Source organism: Colletes latitarsis, chromosome 1, assembly GCF_051014445.1.
Source record: "Colletes latitarsis isolate SP2378_abdomen chromosome 1, iyColLati1, whole genome shotgun sequence".
Taxonomy (NCBI): Eukaryota; Metazoa; Arthropoda; class Insecta; order Hymenoptera; family Colletidae; genus Colletes; species Colletes latitarsis.
Genome location: NC_135134.1, coordinates 36,186,285 through 36,204,671, shown reverse-complemented (window position 1 = coordinate 36,204,671; position 18,387 = coordinate 36,186,285). Strand labels below are relative to the sequence as shown.

General features: G+C 32.6%; 1 protein-coding gene across 7 annotated transcripts; it reads right to left on the bottom strand.

Annotated features, from left to right (window-relative positions):
• Positions 1-3,400: 3,400 nt before the first annotated feature.
• LOC143343301 (transcription elongation regulator 1) lies at positions 3,401-16,770 on the bottom strand. 7 transcript variants are annotated; one of them, XM_076768113.1, is made up of 19 exons: positions 16,513-16,770; positions 15,696-15,954; positions 15,524-15,613; positions 15,260-15,454; positions 14,404-14,488; positions 14,245-14,313; positions 13,839-14,057; positions 13,541-13,744; positions 13,191-13,461; positions 12,616-12,848; positions 12,387-12,562; positions 12,104-12,312; positions 10,766-10,916; positions 5,763-6,209; positions 5,480-5,689; positions 5,123-5,389; positions 4,958-5,035; positions 4,637-4,860; positions 3,401-4,562 (listed from the first exon to the last, which is right to left on the bottom strand). In XM_076768113.1, the coding sequence occupies exons 1-19, from the start codon at positions 16,665-16,667 to the stop codon at positions 4,559-4,561; spliced, it is 3,546 nt and encodes a 1,181-aa protein (XP_076624228.1). In that variant the 5' UTR covers positions 16,668-16,770; the 3' UTR covers positions 3,401-4,558. The 7 variants fall into 7 exon arrangements, 6 of the variants coding, with proteins under 6 accessions (XP_076624228.1, XP_076624191.1, XP_076624220.1 ...); XR_013079946.1 differs by having other exon boundaries at positions 3,404-4,252; positions 4,368-4,562; positions 14,245-14,488; XM_076768076.1 differs by having other exon boundaries at positions 3,402-4,562; positions 14,245-14,488.
• Between the last annotated feature and the right edge of the window lie 1,617 nt (positions 16,771-18,387).

The following is an 18,387-nucleotide window of genomic DNA, read 5'->3' as shown; positions in this document are numbered from 1 at the left end:
TTGTTAATAATGTTTTTCAACGAAATTATGGACCAAATATTTTAATGTAACAGTGTTCGTTATTTGATCATAAATAGCAAGGAGGCCTTATTTCTTCATTTTTAATTCAGTATTCAAAATTATAGAAGAAAAATGGCGTGGTTCATGTAAATCACCATCTAATTTTTTCCAAATTTTATTTAAAAATCAGTATGTATGACTTATTGTCAATAATGTTTTTCAAACGTGGACCAAATATTTTAATCTAACAGAGTTGTTCGCCATTTGATCATAAATAGCAAGGAGACCTTATTTCTTCATTTTTAATTCAGTATTCAAAATTATAGAAGAAAAATGGCGTGGTTCGTGTAAATCACCATCTAATTTTTTCCAAATTTTATTTAGAGATCAGTATGTATGAATTTATTGTCAATAATGTTTTTTAAACTTGGACCAAATATTTTAATCTAACAGAGGTGTTTGTTATTTGATCATAAATAGCAAGGAGGCCTTATTTTTTCATTTTCAATTTAGTATTCAAAATATAGAAGAAAAATGACGTGGTTCGTGTAAATCACCATCTAATTTTTTCCAAATTTTATTTAGAGATCAGTATGTATGAATTTATTGTTAATAATGTTTTTCAACGAAATTATGGACCAAATATTTTAATGTAACAGAGGTGTTTATTATTTGATCATAAATCGCAAGGAGGCCTTATTTCTTCATTTTCAATTTAGTATCCAAAATTATAGAAAAAGAATGGCATGGTTCCTGTAAATCACCATCTACTTTTTTCCAAATTTTATTTAGAGATCAGTATGTATGAATTTATTGTTAATAATGTTTTTCGACGAAATTATGAGCCAAATATTTTAATGTAACAGAGGTGTTTGTTATTTGATCATAAATAGCAAGGAGGCCTTATTTTTTCATTTTCAATTTAGTATTCAAAATTATAGAAGGAAAATGGCGTGGTTCGTGTAAATCACTATCTAATTTTTTCCAAATTTTATTTAGAAATAAACACGTATGACGTATTCTAGAAATTAGTGTGTACGAATTTATTATTAATAATGTTTTTCAACCGACTAAATATTTTAATCTATCAGCGGTGCTCGTTATTTGATCATAAACAGTAATTAAAAATTATAAAGTTCCGTCCCGGATCTGCTAGTATGCTTTCTACTATATTGTCTGACTAAATAACACAAATTTACTGGCAATTAATGTTTCATTTATAGCATGAGTTTCGTATTTTTATTCGAGTCTTGTCGTATTTTTCGGAGATCGAAGAATTCGGCCCGAGAATGTCATAACACGGGCGCGTCCTTCGCGAGGACCTTCGTAAACGTTTTTTGGTGTCGATTTTATCCTGCAGCAATACGTTCGTTAACCCTTACTGGTCGCGGACGACCTTAACGAATCGATGTTACTGTCGATTCCGAACTGATTCACATCCGGTCAGAAACCAGATACGTTCAAAAAAAAAAGAAGAGCAAGGTCGAGATAATTAGAGAAAGTACAACATCGTGACGCAATGAAGTTGTCGACGATGCTCTAATAGCTCCTAGATTATTGTCGTAAGAGTAATATCAGCTGGAATAGGAGAGAATTGTTTAACATCTTGACGTAGGATTTAATTACAAGGAATTTTTCAAATATATATAGTATTTAATTTTGTTTAAAATTGTTCATACGTGAAATGCTCACAAAAGAACAGATTTGTCTTACGAATACCTCGCGAATGTGAAAATGTATTGATTTTAATATATTAGATCTAATTATTAATCTTTTAAATAGGGAAATTAGAATATATTAAAACTTCGAATTTTTTAATATTACAATTTTTCTAGTTTGATGCAAATACACTGCGGAACAGGAAGATAGTACATTTCGAAATTAATCTAATTTTTGTCCCTTCAATATTCCAAGTTTAATTTTTTTCTGAACACTTTTATTGATCTTCATCAACTTATCTAGATTTATTTAAAAAAATAGAATTATCAGCCAAAGATAATAGCAAAGGGACAAAATGGCAGTACTCTTTAAATTAAAAACTTTAAATATAAAACAATCAATTAATAAATATTTTGTGTACCTCCTTTACATTTAATATATTTTTACTGTAGATTTACTCACTTGTCCTAAATGTGCTGTTTTAAATCACTAATGTTTACAAATTGCCTGCCACTTTGGTACACCGCTCTGACAAGTGTTTTATCTCCAACGATTTCTATAAGATCGGAAAATCTTGATTGTCAATCCAAAACACGACTGTCCAATAAATTAAATTATTTTTAGATTAATATCCAAGAAATGTCTTACTTACGTAAAAATCTGGGTGTGAGATTCAGTTACGAACTAGCCACCGCGTCAAGTCGCCAATTTGTATTCCTATCAAGTTAGCAGGAAGTGCAATGTACCGGACCCGATTCTAACGGTAACGACAAAGATATACAATACAGATTCACGTACGGTATTTTGTTTCGTGACAACGATACGAACTTGCGGATAATGTTTCCACACTTGAAGAATTTTAGTCACCTACACAGGTGGACCTTAAATTATATAAACTTTAGTAACATTATTTTAAGTAAAAAAAAATTTTACTTGTATTGCATGTTACATCTCCATTACATTATATGTATAGGTAGAGTGTTCGTGGAATACTAGCTAGTATTTTCTTAAAAAATGATAGCAAATGTATTGAAAACATTTTATTGTTTCTTATGACCAACATAATAGTGTATATCAATTTTTTATATTTGCAATAATTTTCAAGAAACGAAAGTGACCTTCAATTTTTTAAATAGAATACTACATAATAAATGTTAACCATGCCCTATACTAAGGCCTTTAAGATCATACAAGGTCAGAAATGAAAGAAATATATGGAATATTTTCCACCATTGTACTCTCCGGTATTTACAACTGAAATAAGAAACAATAAAACTTTTCTTTTTTGAAAAAAATGCTAGTATTTCCGTGAACATCCTGTATACGTGCAATAAAATTCAAAGATACTTTTGCAGATAGTTGACGCCAAAAATAATTAAGGAGCATTTAATATTTATTATAAGGAATACAAATTTTATTTATGAAATTACTTAAAAATTTTTAAGTATTTTTAGCAAATTGCAAATGAATTGTACATGTGGTGTAGTTAGAATGTATTTTTGGACGGATATAAATTATATGCATAATACCTACGTAGCAAAATGCGATGAGATGTCATACCTTGTTGGTAGTGTAGTCGTTGAAGTCTCCGCTTATTTTAGCATTGAAATCACTGCGCGACTCGACTGGCGTTGAAGTTCCTAATACTAATAATATACGTAATATATTTGTACCATTATAATAAATTATTGTGTTTGTTTTTGATTTAAATAAGACCATACATTGACTTTTTATTTGGAATAGAATTAGTTTCTTAATAGTATTACGTGCAAAAATTGTATTAAATCTATTATGTACATTATGTATATTGTAATATTATAACATCTTACGCTTGCGTTAGTCAAAACTATATTTTGAGTAAAAATAATCGCATGCCCATTAAATAAATATTTTAATACTACTTATATGAAATAAAATGTACATATTATTGCGCGTAAATTCCAAATTTTCAATTACTTTATTATGTTAACCTAAATATATATTCTTCGTTGCTTATACGAAAGTCACTTCTGCAATGAAATACTATAAAATATTAAAAATAAAATGTACATAAATATAGATTACTGGGAAGTATATGTGAATATGATCCGTTGGAATTTTTGATAATGATTTATTGGATAAAATATATTTTTGTATTGTATTTTGCTTGCATCAGGTTAAAAATTTTGGATCGTAAAAATGCCACATACATACATACATTTTAAATAATGCTACTGTAGATAATATATTAATTTTTGTACATGTATGTATTTTTTTGTTATTTGTAAAACTAATAATATTTCAGATGAGAATATTTTGTAGGATACTTACGGTTCGTCATCCAACAGAGCTGCGCGAGGAAAATAATTTGAAAATTGAAAACACGATTTCTGAACTGTACTCCGTAAAAATATCGTGCATGATTGTCGTAGATTATGCTTGTTTTTTTTAGATACAAGAATTACATTTTCGAAGTATTAAATTTAACATCAGTTTACAGAAACTCATTGCACATGTCTTTAAACTATTCGAGAATGTAATTAACACTCGTCGTTGCAATTCCCGTGTAACTTTCATACAAAATATTCGTAATGGGGGTGCTTATGTAACAAACCTGGATAAAATATGTATAAAATTCGCACTTTATGATATTACTATATAATATTGCTAATAATTCTTTTGTAATTATTATCTATTTAAAGTAATCCAACAAATAATGATATGCTTACACTATGGCATCTTTACAGTATGACACACATTTTTAGCTGTGTGGAATTGGCGTTATTTTTATTGAATCCTATAATTACAGGCGATAATCATCTCGTGTGTAAAGTACTTCAATTCAACTACAGCTATAAGTTTCATTCACTGATTCGTTATTTGGACACCATATGTATACCATGCTTTGATGTGGGTCCCATTAACTAAAACAAAAACAGATTCCATAAATTCAAATACATACCGATACTTTTCTCTATTCATTAGATATAATAATTACTTTGTAGTTGGTCTTCTTGACGGCTCTGAGGCAGTGGGTGGTGGAGGCGGACCCCTACGAGCCAATTCCTCCAAATATCCCATTAACAAACGAGTTCGTTCTGCAGCTGCTGCTTCCAGTACAAGAAATCTTCGATCCTTCCTTAAAATTTCTTCGATTTCTGCTAAATGTGTACTGTTTTCTTGCACTTTTTTGTACGTCTTATCGGTAATAAGTTTTGTTTCCTATAATTAATATTTAATTGAAGATTTGACTAAATTTTTAATACAAAATAAAAAACGTATAAGAAAAACGAAAAACCAGAATATATTTTAAACGTACTTGTAGGAGCTCTCTGAAATCAGCTTTAGCCGCAACAAGTTTGTCCTTAATATACTCTTTAAATTCTTTCTCGCATTTCTGTGAAGAAACGGATAAATACAGTATAACGTTCACAAAATGATAATCCTCATTTTACATTTAGACATTCTTGAACAAATTACGTACCCGATCGCTAGAAGAAAATTTAAGATATCTAGGATCGTCCTTTAAAGATTTCTTTATATCTCTCCACGATGCAGTGAGTTCGGTAGAAGCTCCTACTTCATCGAGAAGCTCTCGGAATTTATCACGTTTCTTGCGACTAAGTTGCTCTATGTGTTCATTAAATAATCTCTCTTTTTCCTCACGATCTAAACTCTCCGCTAATTCCCATCTATGATCTTTTCTTAATTGTCGTTTCGCTTCTCGCCATGCCAGGTCACCGTTTCTTACCTACACACGCGCGTGTTATGTTAATCAAGTACGTTGAATGCATTAAAGATATTAACCATCCATAATAAGTTACATAAATAAAATACGTACTAAGTCTGCGAGAAGAGCACTGAAATGCTGTACTGCTTCAGTGTGACGATGATGCTGCCTTTCCTTATCTCTGTCACGAAGGTGTGTGGCAAGTGTTCTTTGAACTTCTCTCTCTCTTTCACGAAGACTTGCTTCCGCTCTTCTTTCACGCTCGCGTTTCTGTTTTTCACGATCTTCTTCCGAATCGGACTGATCTTCAACATCTTCCTTCTAAACGAAGAAACGTTATATGTACATTACAGTAAAATTGATTTTAATTAACATGACGTTGTATACCGCTTACATCATTTTCCTTTTTTGCTGGCTTTTCATCATTATCTTCGATTTCTCCGCTCTCCTTTTCTACTATTGCCTCTTTCTTTTCTTTGCCATTTTCTTCTGCAGGTGCTTCGCTTCTTCGTTGTTTTTTATCCTTTGAACTGTCCTTGTCAGCTCGATCCTTCGATGATTTTTCCTTGTACTTATCGACATCCTTTCTATCCCTATCCTTCTTCTCCGACTTGTGATGATCTTTGTCCCTGTGCCGGTGGTCTTTGTCTTTTTCCTTTTCCTTTTTCCTCTCCTCCTTTAGCATACGAACGTAATCCCTAAACCAATCTTCCCGCGTGCTTGCCGATTCTACCACTCTGTACCTCCAATCTGTTTCCAATTTTTTCTTACAATCGCTCCAATGCGAATGTCTGTCGATGTCTTTGTGTTCACGTAGCATCGCTATGAATTCCTTTTTCACCTGAAACGCATTTATCGTAAGAGTTTTCATTGTTGAAAGACAATCAGCTTTTGCTTACACTCTATTTGTACAGTTCTGTCTTAAAATTGAATCTTTATTTATTTTTTTTTTTAATGCTTGTTTCAGTTTTATCATGCACGCTTAATATTTCCAACCAATGAATTACACGGTCTACCACATTACAATCACTTTGACAATATTATTAAAAAATGAATGATTTGTAATGTGGATCAAACTATTTCAACTTGCAAACCTTTTTATTGGTTTTCAAACTACATTTCGTTAAGGGTAGAAGAAATAGTCATTCATGTCATTCGTTCGTGTCAGAAGGTATCGCAACGTTAAGGGCTCTACTTGTTGGAATTTTTAATGAAATAAGCTGGTCGGTTTCGCTGAAAAAAATTATACTCATTATAGCTGAAAGAATAATTATTTGCAACCGAGTCATCATTAAACATTTTGCATATTGATATACTATAATCATTGTATACTAATTACAATATAAGAAACAGAAAAACAGATATGCTATTGTTTAATGATAAGACGGAATATAAAATGAATAAATTTTTATCTGCTGCCCTCGCTGAAAAGAAAACAATCGTTAGTATATAGTTACGAGATTTTGAAAATATTAAAAACTTTCAGCCGTTCAAATTACGAAACGAGGTTTTACTTTTTTTAATCATCTTTCATACAGTACCTTTCAGATACATACGAATCTGTATTTTCGTCATTGCTATGAAGCATTCTATGATGACAAGGGTGTTTGGCCAACCCAGGGAAAAATTTTAATGGGAGATTCCAGAATCCAAAATAAGACGAAAATCAAGAATACTAATTTGTTGATGGAGGCTTCGTTAAAAAGTTATTAACGTTTAAAGTTCCGCCCGTACTGAATTTTTTTCTCGAAAATGCGCAGGATTTCGAGGGTATGTCTAATGACCAAAAATGATTGTAATTGACCCATGCAACCGAAAATAACTTTTACAGAACGATTTGAAATTTTTTAATTTTGTCGAAAAATTTTACACCTCGAATTTTTTTCTAGAAAGTGGGTAGGATTTCGAGGGTATGACTAATGACCAAAAATGATTGTAACTGACCCCCGCAACCGAAAATAATTTTTCCAGAACGATTTGAAATTTTTTTTTCGCCGAAAAATTTAAGCATCACACCCCCTCGTCGATTTCTTTTAAAAATTCCTTTTTCATTTTTAGTAATTTTATTCGACGCTCTACAGAAAAGTGGTCTAATACTTTTTTGTAGGTACCCATGGACTCTGGTTTAGAAAAAAATTTCAATGAGATATCTTTATTATTGTACGAGTTAGGGCCGCTTGAAAATTGGACCAGTTTTAGGGAGTTTTTCTCACTTTACAGTGTCAAGGAACAACTTTTTCAATATTGTTAGAATTTCTACATATTCTCCACTAAAATACGCGTTGTTTGCATTTTGAAAAATTAAAATCCTCCAATCCGTTCAGAAGTTATGGTGTTTTAAAGATTCGCATGAAATTTCAGGGAAGCATTTCTGGTCTCACATCAGATTTTCGATAAAGAATTTTTTTCTCAAAAGTGGGTAGAATTTCAGGGGTATGTCTATTCACCAAAAATGCTTGTAATTGACCCATGTAACTAAATATAATTTTTTTAGTATCATTTGAAGTTTTTTAATTTCGTCTAAAAATTTCAGTACCTACTTGAATTTTTTTTTCAAAAATGGGTAGAATTTAAGGAGTATGTCTACTCACCAAAAATGTTTATAATTGACCCCTGTAACTAAATATAATTTTTTTAGTATCATTTGAAATTGTTTAATTTCGTCTAAAAATTTCAGTACCTACTTGAATTTTTTTCTCGAAAGTGCGTAGTATTTTAGGGGTATGTCTATTCACCAAAAATGATTGTAATTGAGCCCCGCAACCAAAAATAATTTTTTCAGAATGATTTGAAATTTTTTAATTTAATTTTTTAATAACTTTTTAATGAAGCCTCAGTCAAGAAATTGATATTCTTGGTTTTCGTCTCATTTTGTCCTCTAGAATCTCCCATTAAAATTTTTCCCAGGGGTGGCCGAACACCCTGTATAATATGAATATAATAATAAAACTCTTAACAAATAAGAATAGAAGAATCTTAAAATTAAACTTCGATGTAATCTTTAAAAATCTCTATTAATAACATTTTAAACTGATCTAATATGCTGTCAGATTACACCATGAATTAAATTCCACGTTATAATTAAAAATACTTTGTAACATTTTAATATTTTCTATTAACATTTCATGGTTCCTTTATTTTATGTTACCGAAGTAGCAAATAATATTTAGTATTTCTTATCTTTAAATTCCCATTACGTAATTTGTGAACGACCTATATTTTAATATAATTTTAACAACTCGTTATCATATTTGTGTAAACTTATCACATGTTTATTTCGCAATGAAAAGGTGATCAGAGTTTAAAGTTGCTGGCACATTTTGGTCTTGAATTTGCCATTACAGTTATTACTCGGATCCTGATCCTACATAGTTTTCAGGTAGTAAAAAATTTGTGCCACAATCGTTTAACTTCCATCTAAACACAATTATTGCAAAGTCCACTTCTAGGTTTCTTAAGACAAAAGCAGTCAAGGTTCTCCGAAGGATACAAACCAAATTTCATAAAGCACACTCATTCTATTATTTCAGTATACTCATCTTGTTGCTTCAAATATAATTCCTTTTTTTCTGCTAAAATCTCCTATAGAAATTTATTGTATTGTATCTCATGGTAAGTAAAAATATTTATAATCTTCACAATAACGAAAAGAAACAAAAATAGCAAAATATCTATCATTACATTCATTGTAATGCATTACGTTAATCTGAGATGCAAAATAGTAATTTTTAATTAATATTTAAACTTTAGTATGCTATGTATTGACATAAGAACAACTATAAACATAAAGTCATTCTTTGTTATAAAAACTTGGCACTTCGTTTAAACTTTTCCCTGTTATAAACTGTGAAATTGTACGTGCAAGTGAAATTATTATAAATAGGAAAGTAAAATTATGAAATCGATAAAATTATATTAAATATAAAATAACGTATGAGACAAAAATTAATTTGTTCTTATGTTGATACACTTATCACAAAATGAATTGGTAGCTTCCTTTTTTTTGAAGCAAATAACGGTTCTTTATCTTCATGAAACAGAATAAGATTTATAAGTATGTTTGAAATTGACGCTACCACTGGGGTTGATAACCCTTTTATTGATTATGATTTGTATTCAATTCCTTTGAAATTGGTTTTGATCTTGGGGAAAAGTTAATCTTTTGAAGTAACGAGGATTACGAGTAATATACAAATACCGAGTTCGTTCATTCTCATGACTCTGCTTTGGAGTAAAGAATGCGGCGCGCGAGGGTGTGCCAACTGTGCCACGCAGTGTAGGTGGGGATGGTAGATGACATCATCCATGCCACCAACCAGCTTCAGAACCAAGCCACTCCACATACGGAACCTGTCCTGCCTGCCTCCTGACTGAAGTGGAGAGTTCAGAACACATAAGTACATAAGGAACCGTCACATACTAAAATTTTATTCTCTACATCTCCCATCTTAGAGCTACAAAACTTTTGTCTATCGAGAAAATCTACTGGAGTAGAGAATTATTAGAGAAACTTCTCCTGGTATGTGTTCTTCAGCCGTTAATTTAGGAATTCATATTAGATAATCTTACAAGTGGAACAAAATAGTAACATACCTATAGAACCTGAAAGAATGATTAATTATCCCTGAAAATATAAATTTATTAAATGTTATCATGACCTATTTAAGATTAAAACAGTATTTGTGCACTTATTACTCATTTCTTATATCATCGCACATTGTAAAATGTCACTCAACAATAGCATATAATTATCTCTCCCGAATAATAAACCAATATAAATTTTATTTATACAAATGGGCACTGAACAAAGGCTTATTCAGCTTCTATTAACTTATCGCGAATGTAGTATATGCTATGTCTATATTTCATTTGATATATTCTTAATAACGTACTGTATGATTTCTTTGAGTAAAATGAAGGATGCATGAAATATGAGAACATTAATGAAATTTGGTATGGAAAAAGGAAAGGCTTGATGGATGTATTCGAAAAAAACTTTTGTTTTATGATAATTTGATACACGTAGAGAATTGAGGTACCAAATAATAAATGCGCACATACTCTGCAATGAAGTCAAATAGTAATATAGAATATTGAATTCAATAAGAAAAGATATATGTTTAAATTGTTTTGAATTGTTGACATTAAAATTTATATATAAATGTTATGTAGTACACGAATTATTAAAGAGTCCAATAAAAAGGTACCTTAATTCTCAAGTATCTTTAAAAATTTGGTATGATTTTTATCACGTTAATAAGGTAACATTTTTTCTTACTTATGGTATCGAATATCTAAAGTATTCTAAGATTTTTCAATTCTTATACTGTAGCACGAATCCTGAAAAGTAATGTCTGCATTGCAACAGAATCAAGAGTGTTAATAAAATAAAAATACCTGTTCTCGTTTAGCTGTTTTTTCCTCTTTTTCCTTTTTTCGCACTTCCAGCAGATATTCGTTGAAAAGGCTCTCTCGTTCACGCATCTTTTCTACATTCTTAAACCGTTCATCACGCCCATGTTTTTGAGCAAAATCACTAAACGAAGATCTGGATAGAAAATATTAATTTAAGTATCAATATAAATTAAATGATGGACATTACAGTATTGTCTCTATAGAAGCGACGCTCTTGGGGCTCAACGCTCGGCTATATCGTAGACGAGAAACGATTCTTGATACTTTGTTGACGCCTACTGGAGGCGGCGAGTGTAGAAAAGAACAGCGAGCATATGACAAGGAGGGACTGAGCGCCCGAGCATCGCCGAATTTGCTATCGCTTCCTTTGCTTCGTGTCGGCTGTATCGAAACATAGGTGATGTTTATGCGAGACTATACGAAATCGGTGTTCTAATTCTGATCTCTACCTTTCTTGGTAGAGGTCGCAGAATGAAATACTGATTCTGTATAGGCTCCCGTAAACATCGCCTGTGTTTCGATACAGGCGATGTGGAGTCACCTGAGCGATGCATACCTTTGATCGCTTATTGCGTTAGTAAATGGGATCTAAATTGTATATCGTATTTAGTGTCATTTTAATCAGAAAAGTGTCACGAATATGTTGATGAAGTTTGAAAAAAGAAAGAACAAAAATAAAGATAAATTTCGTTGTTGATTTATTATTGTATATGTACTAGTTAAATCGTATCATAACTTCAGTACATATATGTATGTATCGCTCGTTTACTGCAATAGTGATATGACTCAAAAAGATACAACTTGTGAATTTAAACTGTTTAACCAACTTATTTTACTCTGAGTTGTCTCACGGTTTCAGCAAATAAATGATAGGTCAATTAAATTATAATTCCTTTTTTCAGATGAGGATACACTTTAAAGAAAGGACAAATGTATATTATAATTTATGAAAAACAATAATAAAAATTATGTTGTACTTCATCTTAGTTAAATCAGAAAACTGCCACAGACATGTTAAAAGTTTCAAAACAAGAAAAGGAAAAATGAAAAATTTGTATTATTGCACTAGTGTGCCTTAGTAATTTGAACCCGTATCGTATGATAATGTTCGACGACCGATCGTCAAGCGCGCCGCTATCTTGTGGAACCGCCCATAGGAAGGCACACTCCGGTACAACGAGTGCTGGGTTCTAACAGTACGCAGTGGGGATAAGTAAAGGGGATACGTTATTTGCCTATATCGTGGACGAGTTCTGAGCTTATATAGAGAAAATACTGTATTTTCGAAATTCAAAGAAAATTAACTAAATTTCAACTTACTTTCCATGAAGACCAGCTTCTTCTAACAATTTCTGGAATTGTTCCTTTCGTTCCTTCATTTTGTTTCTCTTTTCTCGCCTTTCCTCCTCAGCTCTCTCCTTCACATATTTCTCGAACACTTGTTTTCTCTCCTTTGACGTCAAAAGTAGGTAACGAGGGTCGAACACTATTTTATGAAGTTCTTTCTCCCAAGTACTGAACGCTGATACCTATCAACGTTATAAATAATTTAATTTAACGTTACGCTAATTATTTGACTACATCTTAAATTGAGAAGCTTTACATCTTTCTCTGCAAGCATATCTCTAAATGATTTAATCCGTGTTTCCAGGGGAACAATTGCTCTTTCTCTAGCTGCTCGGACTTCTGCTTCTATTGCAGCTTCTTTACCGATATCAATGGTTTTTTTATTTTCCTTCTCCTCCTCTTCTTTAGGCGCCACAGCTGAAATAGAACCACCTAATCATTTTGGAGTTATATAATATAACATATAAATATCACGCAATATTTACTTTTAGTTTCTTCTTGTTTCATTTTCTTCGCAGGTGTTGGTTGATCATCGTCACTGCTTTCGCTTGTATCTGATTGACGCGCGGGCTTAGTAGTTGCTATTGCATCCGGTGGGTTAGAAACCATTTTATCAACATCTTGACGACCAATAAGATCATCTGGCCTTTCCCACACCGAAATGCGCGAGGAAGGATTATAGAAAAATACACGTCCATCACCCGTCCAAACAACACACCTAACAAAGATCATTAAATTAATACAAAGTCTTAACAAGTAAATAATATAAATAATAAACGTTCCCAATCTTTCCAAATTTCAATTTCACAAAGGATATTTAAAATAACAATCAATTTTTCAATAAAACAAAACTAAATTATTAATAATTTCTTACTTTCAGTTTATTGAAAAATTTATTATTATTTTAAATAACCTTTGTAAAATTTGTTAAAAGAGCCACACCATGAGTCTAAAAAATGTTTATTACTTTCTTGTTAAGGCTAATAAACATTAATTTTCCAAATCAAAACAAGCATGAGACTGATATGAAAACGAACTGAATCAACGTTAAAATACATACCAAGGTGTTCCAGGCACTGGTGTACTAGAGATTGGTCTAGATTTATCCTGAGGTTTAGCAGTTTCTTTAGGTGATGTTTCTTCTTTTTTCGGCTTGTTGATATCTGCTTCCTTTATGCCATCTTTGGTTTCATGGTTGCTTTCTTGCTGTTTTTCTTGTTTTATAGGTTCCGTGATAACATTGTTATTATTAACGGTAGCACTAGCCATAGTAGTATTTGTAGTATTAGAAGCTGCTTCCTCTGCTTTCTGTCGTAATGCTAATTTTGCACCTAGTAACAGACATTCAAGTAAGACAAATATTGTTACATTAAACACATCGTTTGGAAATTTGTATTACAAATAGCATACTGTCAAGATCTTTTAAAGCTTGTGGTTTCTCCCAAACAGATTCTCCAGCTTTACTGTTATAATAATATAACCTGCCATCAGGAGCACGATGTTCTGTCCATACCATAGCAGATGCTACTAGTTCTTGATCAAGTTGTGCTAATATGGCAGGGTCCTCTGTGGGAGTTTGCGGAGTCATTACCCCGTGTGGCATTTGTGGCATACCTAACGATTTTTTTTTTTTTTTTTTTTTAATAATGTAATTAGTTTAGTAATTATTAAAATATTTTTTGCGTATCAGATTTATAATTTATATTACCCCAATTTGCTTGTGGTGGGCCATATCCTCCAAAAGGTTGAAAACCTGGTGGTGGCATACCAAAGGGTGCTGCCCCAAATTGTGTTGCAATTGGACCACCAAATTGATTTGGCATTCGATGTTGCATAGGTATCATATTAGGAGGTGGTTGCATCATATTTGTATTTACTGCTGGAGTGTTCATAGCTGGAGTGGTAGTAACAGTCGCAGGCGCTGCACCTAAATATTAATAATATGAACATCTCCTTTTAATATATTCGAAGTGAATAATAAAATCGTTTATTTGTTTATATGTTAAATCCTTATTCTGAAAGTGATCATAAATATACAGCCGAAAACGTTTAAGAATTATACATGGCTATTCATTTAGAATTCTCAAATCAGAATGAAAGTGATTATTTAATACCATTTGCTTGAGCTGGGTCGGATGGTTGTGTGGTAATGTCTGGTGTCTCGCCAAGTGTAGGAGGTGGACCTGTACCAGGAGGAGCAGTACTAAGTTGATTCATAGCATCTGCATTATTAGAAGTGGGTTGTTCGTTAGTTTGAGGAACTCTATTCTCACTAATTTGACTTGGGGTAGGAGCTGCGGAAGTTGGGGTGTTAGACGGCGCTGTTTGTTTGGATGCTCCATGTACCAATTGCTCTAACTGTAAAAAAAATTGAACCTTACTGTAGAGTTACTAATTAAAGGTTATTACACGAAATATACTTTAACACTCGGACGACGGACAATCATTCGTATGGATCGCAATCTGCATACTCACACATGCTTTTTCACTTTTTATTATCACATTTTATAATATAAATAATAGTAGTCGTTGATAAAAATAAAAAATAAAATAGCTACAGATAAACAATATTTACTTCGATTCGGCACAACGTGTATATAGCATTTAATTTTCGTATATGTATACATATACAGGGTGTCCAAAAAGGTTGGTACTAAACTTATATTATGTGTTATTGAGGACAAGTAGATGAAAAATGTTCATATAAATTCATGTCTGAAAATGCTTTATTGAAAAGACGTATCATATTTATGATTTATTGTGGCAGTTATAAGAAATGTTCGATCGGGAATGTATTCAAAATGTATATACTATTATTTTTAATACAGATGGAATATCTGAAAGACTTTGACAATCACTAATTCTTACAGAGGGAGGAATTTTCGAACGTTTCTTATAACTGCCACAATAAATCATAAATATCTTTAAAAGCTTATATCTTTTCAATGAAATATTTTCGGACATAAATTTATATGAACTTTCTTTTATCTATCTGACCTCAGTAACACACAGTATAAGTTTGGTCCCAATCTTTTTGGACAACCTGTATCGCGTTTAGAGTGGGTTTGAATGGACCCAGGCGTCATCGTCCGAGTGCTGAGAATAGAAGATCAAAACATAATTTCAGACCTGATCTTGCACCATGACTTTCACGTTTGGACCCTCTGGTTTTGTCCAAGTAGTTTCCCTTGTACGAATATTATAATAATACGATTTGCCGTCTGGTGTTTTTGTTTCCACCCATACCTCTCCATTGAGATCTAAGCCTGGAATGTTTGCTTGTTGTTGTGCCTGTTGCTGTGGGGGTTGCTGCTGACCTGGAATCTGTAACAAAATTCCGAATTTTGCAACACAATACCCATAAACTTCAATTTTCTGTAAATCGAAATTTACGTTATTCATATTTGGTGGTCCCATTCCAGGAGGTGGTCCGTATGGTCCCGGACCTGTCCCAATTGGGCCATTCATCATGTGTGGAGGTGGCTAATTGCATATAAAGTCAAATAATCCTTAATCAACTTATTGGGAGAAAGTCGATCAGACCCATTTAAATCGAAATAATTACCATTCCTGGAGGTCCCATTAGATTTGGTGGTCCCATCAAATTTGGTGGCCCCATAGGTCCCCAGCTAGGATCGAATGGTGGAGGTCCTCTGAAGCGTGGTCCAGCCGGTCCTGGCGGGCAATTTGGCCTAGGTGGACCCTCAAATGGATACCCATTATTCGCTCCTCGAAACATCGGTCCTCTAGGTCCAAACCCTCTTCCTCTAAACCTTGGAGGTCCACCTCTCATGGGGAAATCAAACCCACCTCTGCCACGACCCCTTAAATTATTGTTATATATCGTGACTATGTACTTTACGTACCATACGTCTGAATCATTTACCCAAGAGTAGACATCAGCTTCATTTTGCTTCACATTTTATATTTATAAGAAAAGCATGTGCGCGAACATAATAGTTTTATTATATGGAAGTCATTCCTAGATTAAATCCTCAATGTTGGAAGACACCAAACATATTTTCAAAGGCATTTTTCCTTTTTCCACGTAATATGCCAAAGTGCAAGAAATTTATATTGACAAACAAAAACTGTTACTAGAACACATTCATGAAAACATTAATAAAACATGTATTATAATAATTATGGGCAAATCATTTCATCGTATAGGAGCGTAAGTAGAAACAATAGTCGCGTTCTTATACTATTTATATAGTAAGATATTGGTTGTTGGTGACAACACGAAGCTTCGTAGTTTTTGTCGGGGATATTAGGTCAGGCAGCATCGCGAGGGGACGACTTAACCTTACTTTATGGTTTCTTATTTTAAACGACGCGTAACACGATGGATGTATGGGGTGTTAAGAAAAACTGTAACGCACCTAAAGCCACCTCGTCCCCGAGGTATAAAATGCCTATAATCTTCTCCATCGAAACCGTAATCCTCCGTCTCCTCCATGCCCTCCTCATTATGCTCCTGTTCATTATTAGAAGCGGTTTCCGAAACCGCGGTAGTTTGTTCGGTACTCACGTCCATTTCACGATAATTCAGAAATTAAATATTTCTTTTCTACACGCCCATTTATCTCTTTCCTCAGGCTTGCACAAAAACGCCGCAAACAAATCACTATTTTATTCAATGCAAGCCGTAAACATATTATTGCCAACATAAAAGTTGAATTCTCCTAGATTACCTGACAGTAGGGTAAACCTAGCGGTGAGCAATTATGGCGTCCGCGTTATTTACCAGTAGTATTCAGATATCAGTTTACAAATTGTTCCTAGTGCATAGACTGCAATTGATTATTAATTATTTAATTCATACTAACAAAAGTGTGTAGTTTAATCATTCAACGTACGGTTTCTAAACTTGCGTTTGTTTCAAAATATACGTGTAAAATCGGTATGTTTCATATATTTTACTACGATTTACAAGGAAACATTATTTAGCGCAAGTCTGATAGGTAACGAGTAATTACACATTTAGTTAATTGCTTCAATATTAAGCAATCGAAAAAATAAAATAATCTTTTTTCAAGTTTTAATTTAATGAAAAAATTGTTCAAATTATTTCTTTTTTATTTTTCGATTTTTTAATAATGAAAGATAGTATGCAGTTAAAAGCAAATTTTGAAATTTGAAAAATTTCGAAAGTTATAAGCGTTTAAGTTGCTTATTTGCGTTTATCTGCGCCTTGTATACATAAAATGACTTAACAAATCGATTTATTTAAAAAAATTAATGAGTTTTATTAAAGTAGTTTGCAAATACATCGATGCATTTAGAAAAGGGTTCAAAGTATAAAATAATATAGGTTCTTAAATCGTATCAAATTTTGGGGCTCTAGAGCACAAACGAGGTATGTATACGAGTCACTGTGGTTAGATTTGGCATAATTGAGTGCATCGACGGCGACACTAGTAAAGACGAACTTCCTTAGCGTTTAACGGTGTGGTGGGGAAAGTCGACTACCGCACGAGCCATGTGTACGTTTACTTGGAATTTCGCGCAACTTTGAAAAATCGAGAAAGAAGGCGAGTGTGAGCCTTTTCTGCTTGCTTTTGAACAGCTGAAGTCCGACATCGCGTCAGTGGTATACAATTTCGAATCTCGACTGTCCAGGCATTTTTACATTCCGACCTATACATGTAGGCACATACATACATATAAGCAAAATATTATAATGAAAAAAAATTTCTTTTGAGATTATTAGTATTGAAAAAAAGTCATTTTTATTATTTCTATGAATGAGCATATGTATATGTGACGACCTGGAAAAGTGTTCCTTTATTTTCTTTAATATATCATCCTTCTTTATCTGTTGATCTAACAATTTTTTCTTTACATATTGCAGGTCTTTCATCAATTATAGGATCAATAAATTTTATTGTAACAATTTTAATAATACAAAATTATAATTTAAATTACGATCAATTATCTTTATTTTCATGATCTATTTTTATTACAACAATTTTATTATTATTACCTTTACCTGTTTTAGCTGGTGCAATTACAATATTATTAACTGATCGTAATTTAAATACTTCTTTTTTTTGATAAGGATATTCGGGTCGTGTGTAACCGATTACAGAAATCGACGTGCCGGGTGCAAAAATCAATAGAAAGCACGCGTCACGGAACACCGTTCTCGAAGGATCGAGAATATTCCGCGGCGCGTGCCGTGAACTTTTGCACCCGGCACGAAGAAAAATAAAATACAATCGGGAAGAGTATGCATATGCATGTACATGTATAAG

Excerpts from the sequence above, each read along its gene's own strand:
- LOC143343301 (XM_076768076.1), bottom strand. The coding sequence starts at position 16,667 with ATGGACGTGAGTACCGAACAAACTACCGCGGTTTCGGAAACCGCTTCT. Across the intron at positions 14,058-14,244 it reads CGACCCAGCTCAAGCAAATG|GTGCAGCGCCTGCGACTGTT; the intron begins GTATTAAATAAT and ends ATTAATATTTAG. Across the intron at positions 6,210-10,765 it reads AAACAGCTAAACGAGAACAG|GTGAAAAAGGAATTCATAGC; the intron begins GTATTTTTATTT and ends AATGCGTTTCAG.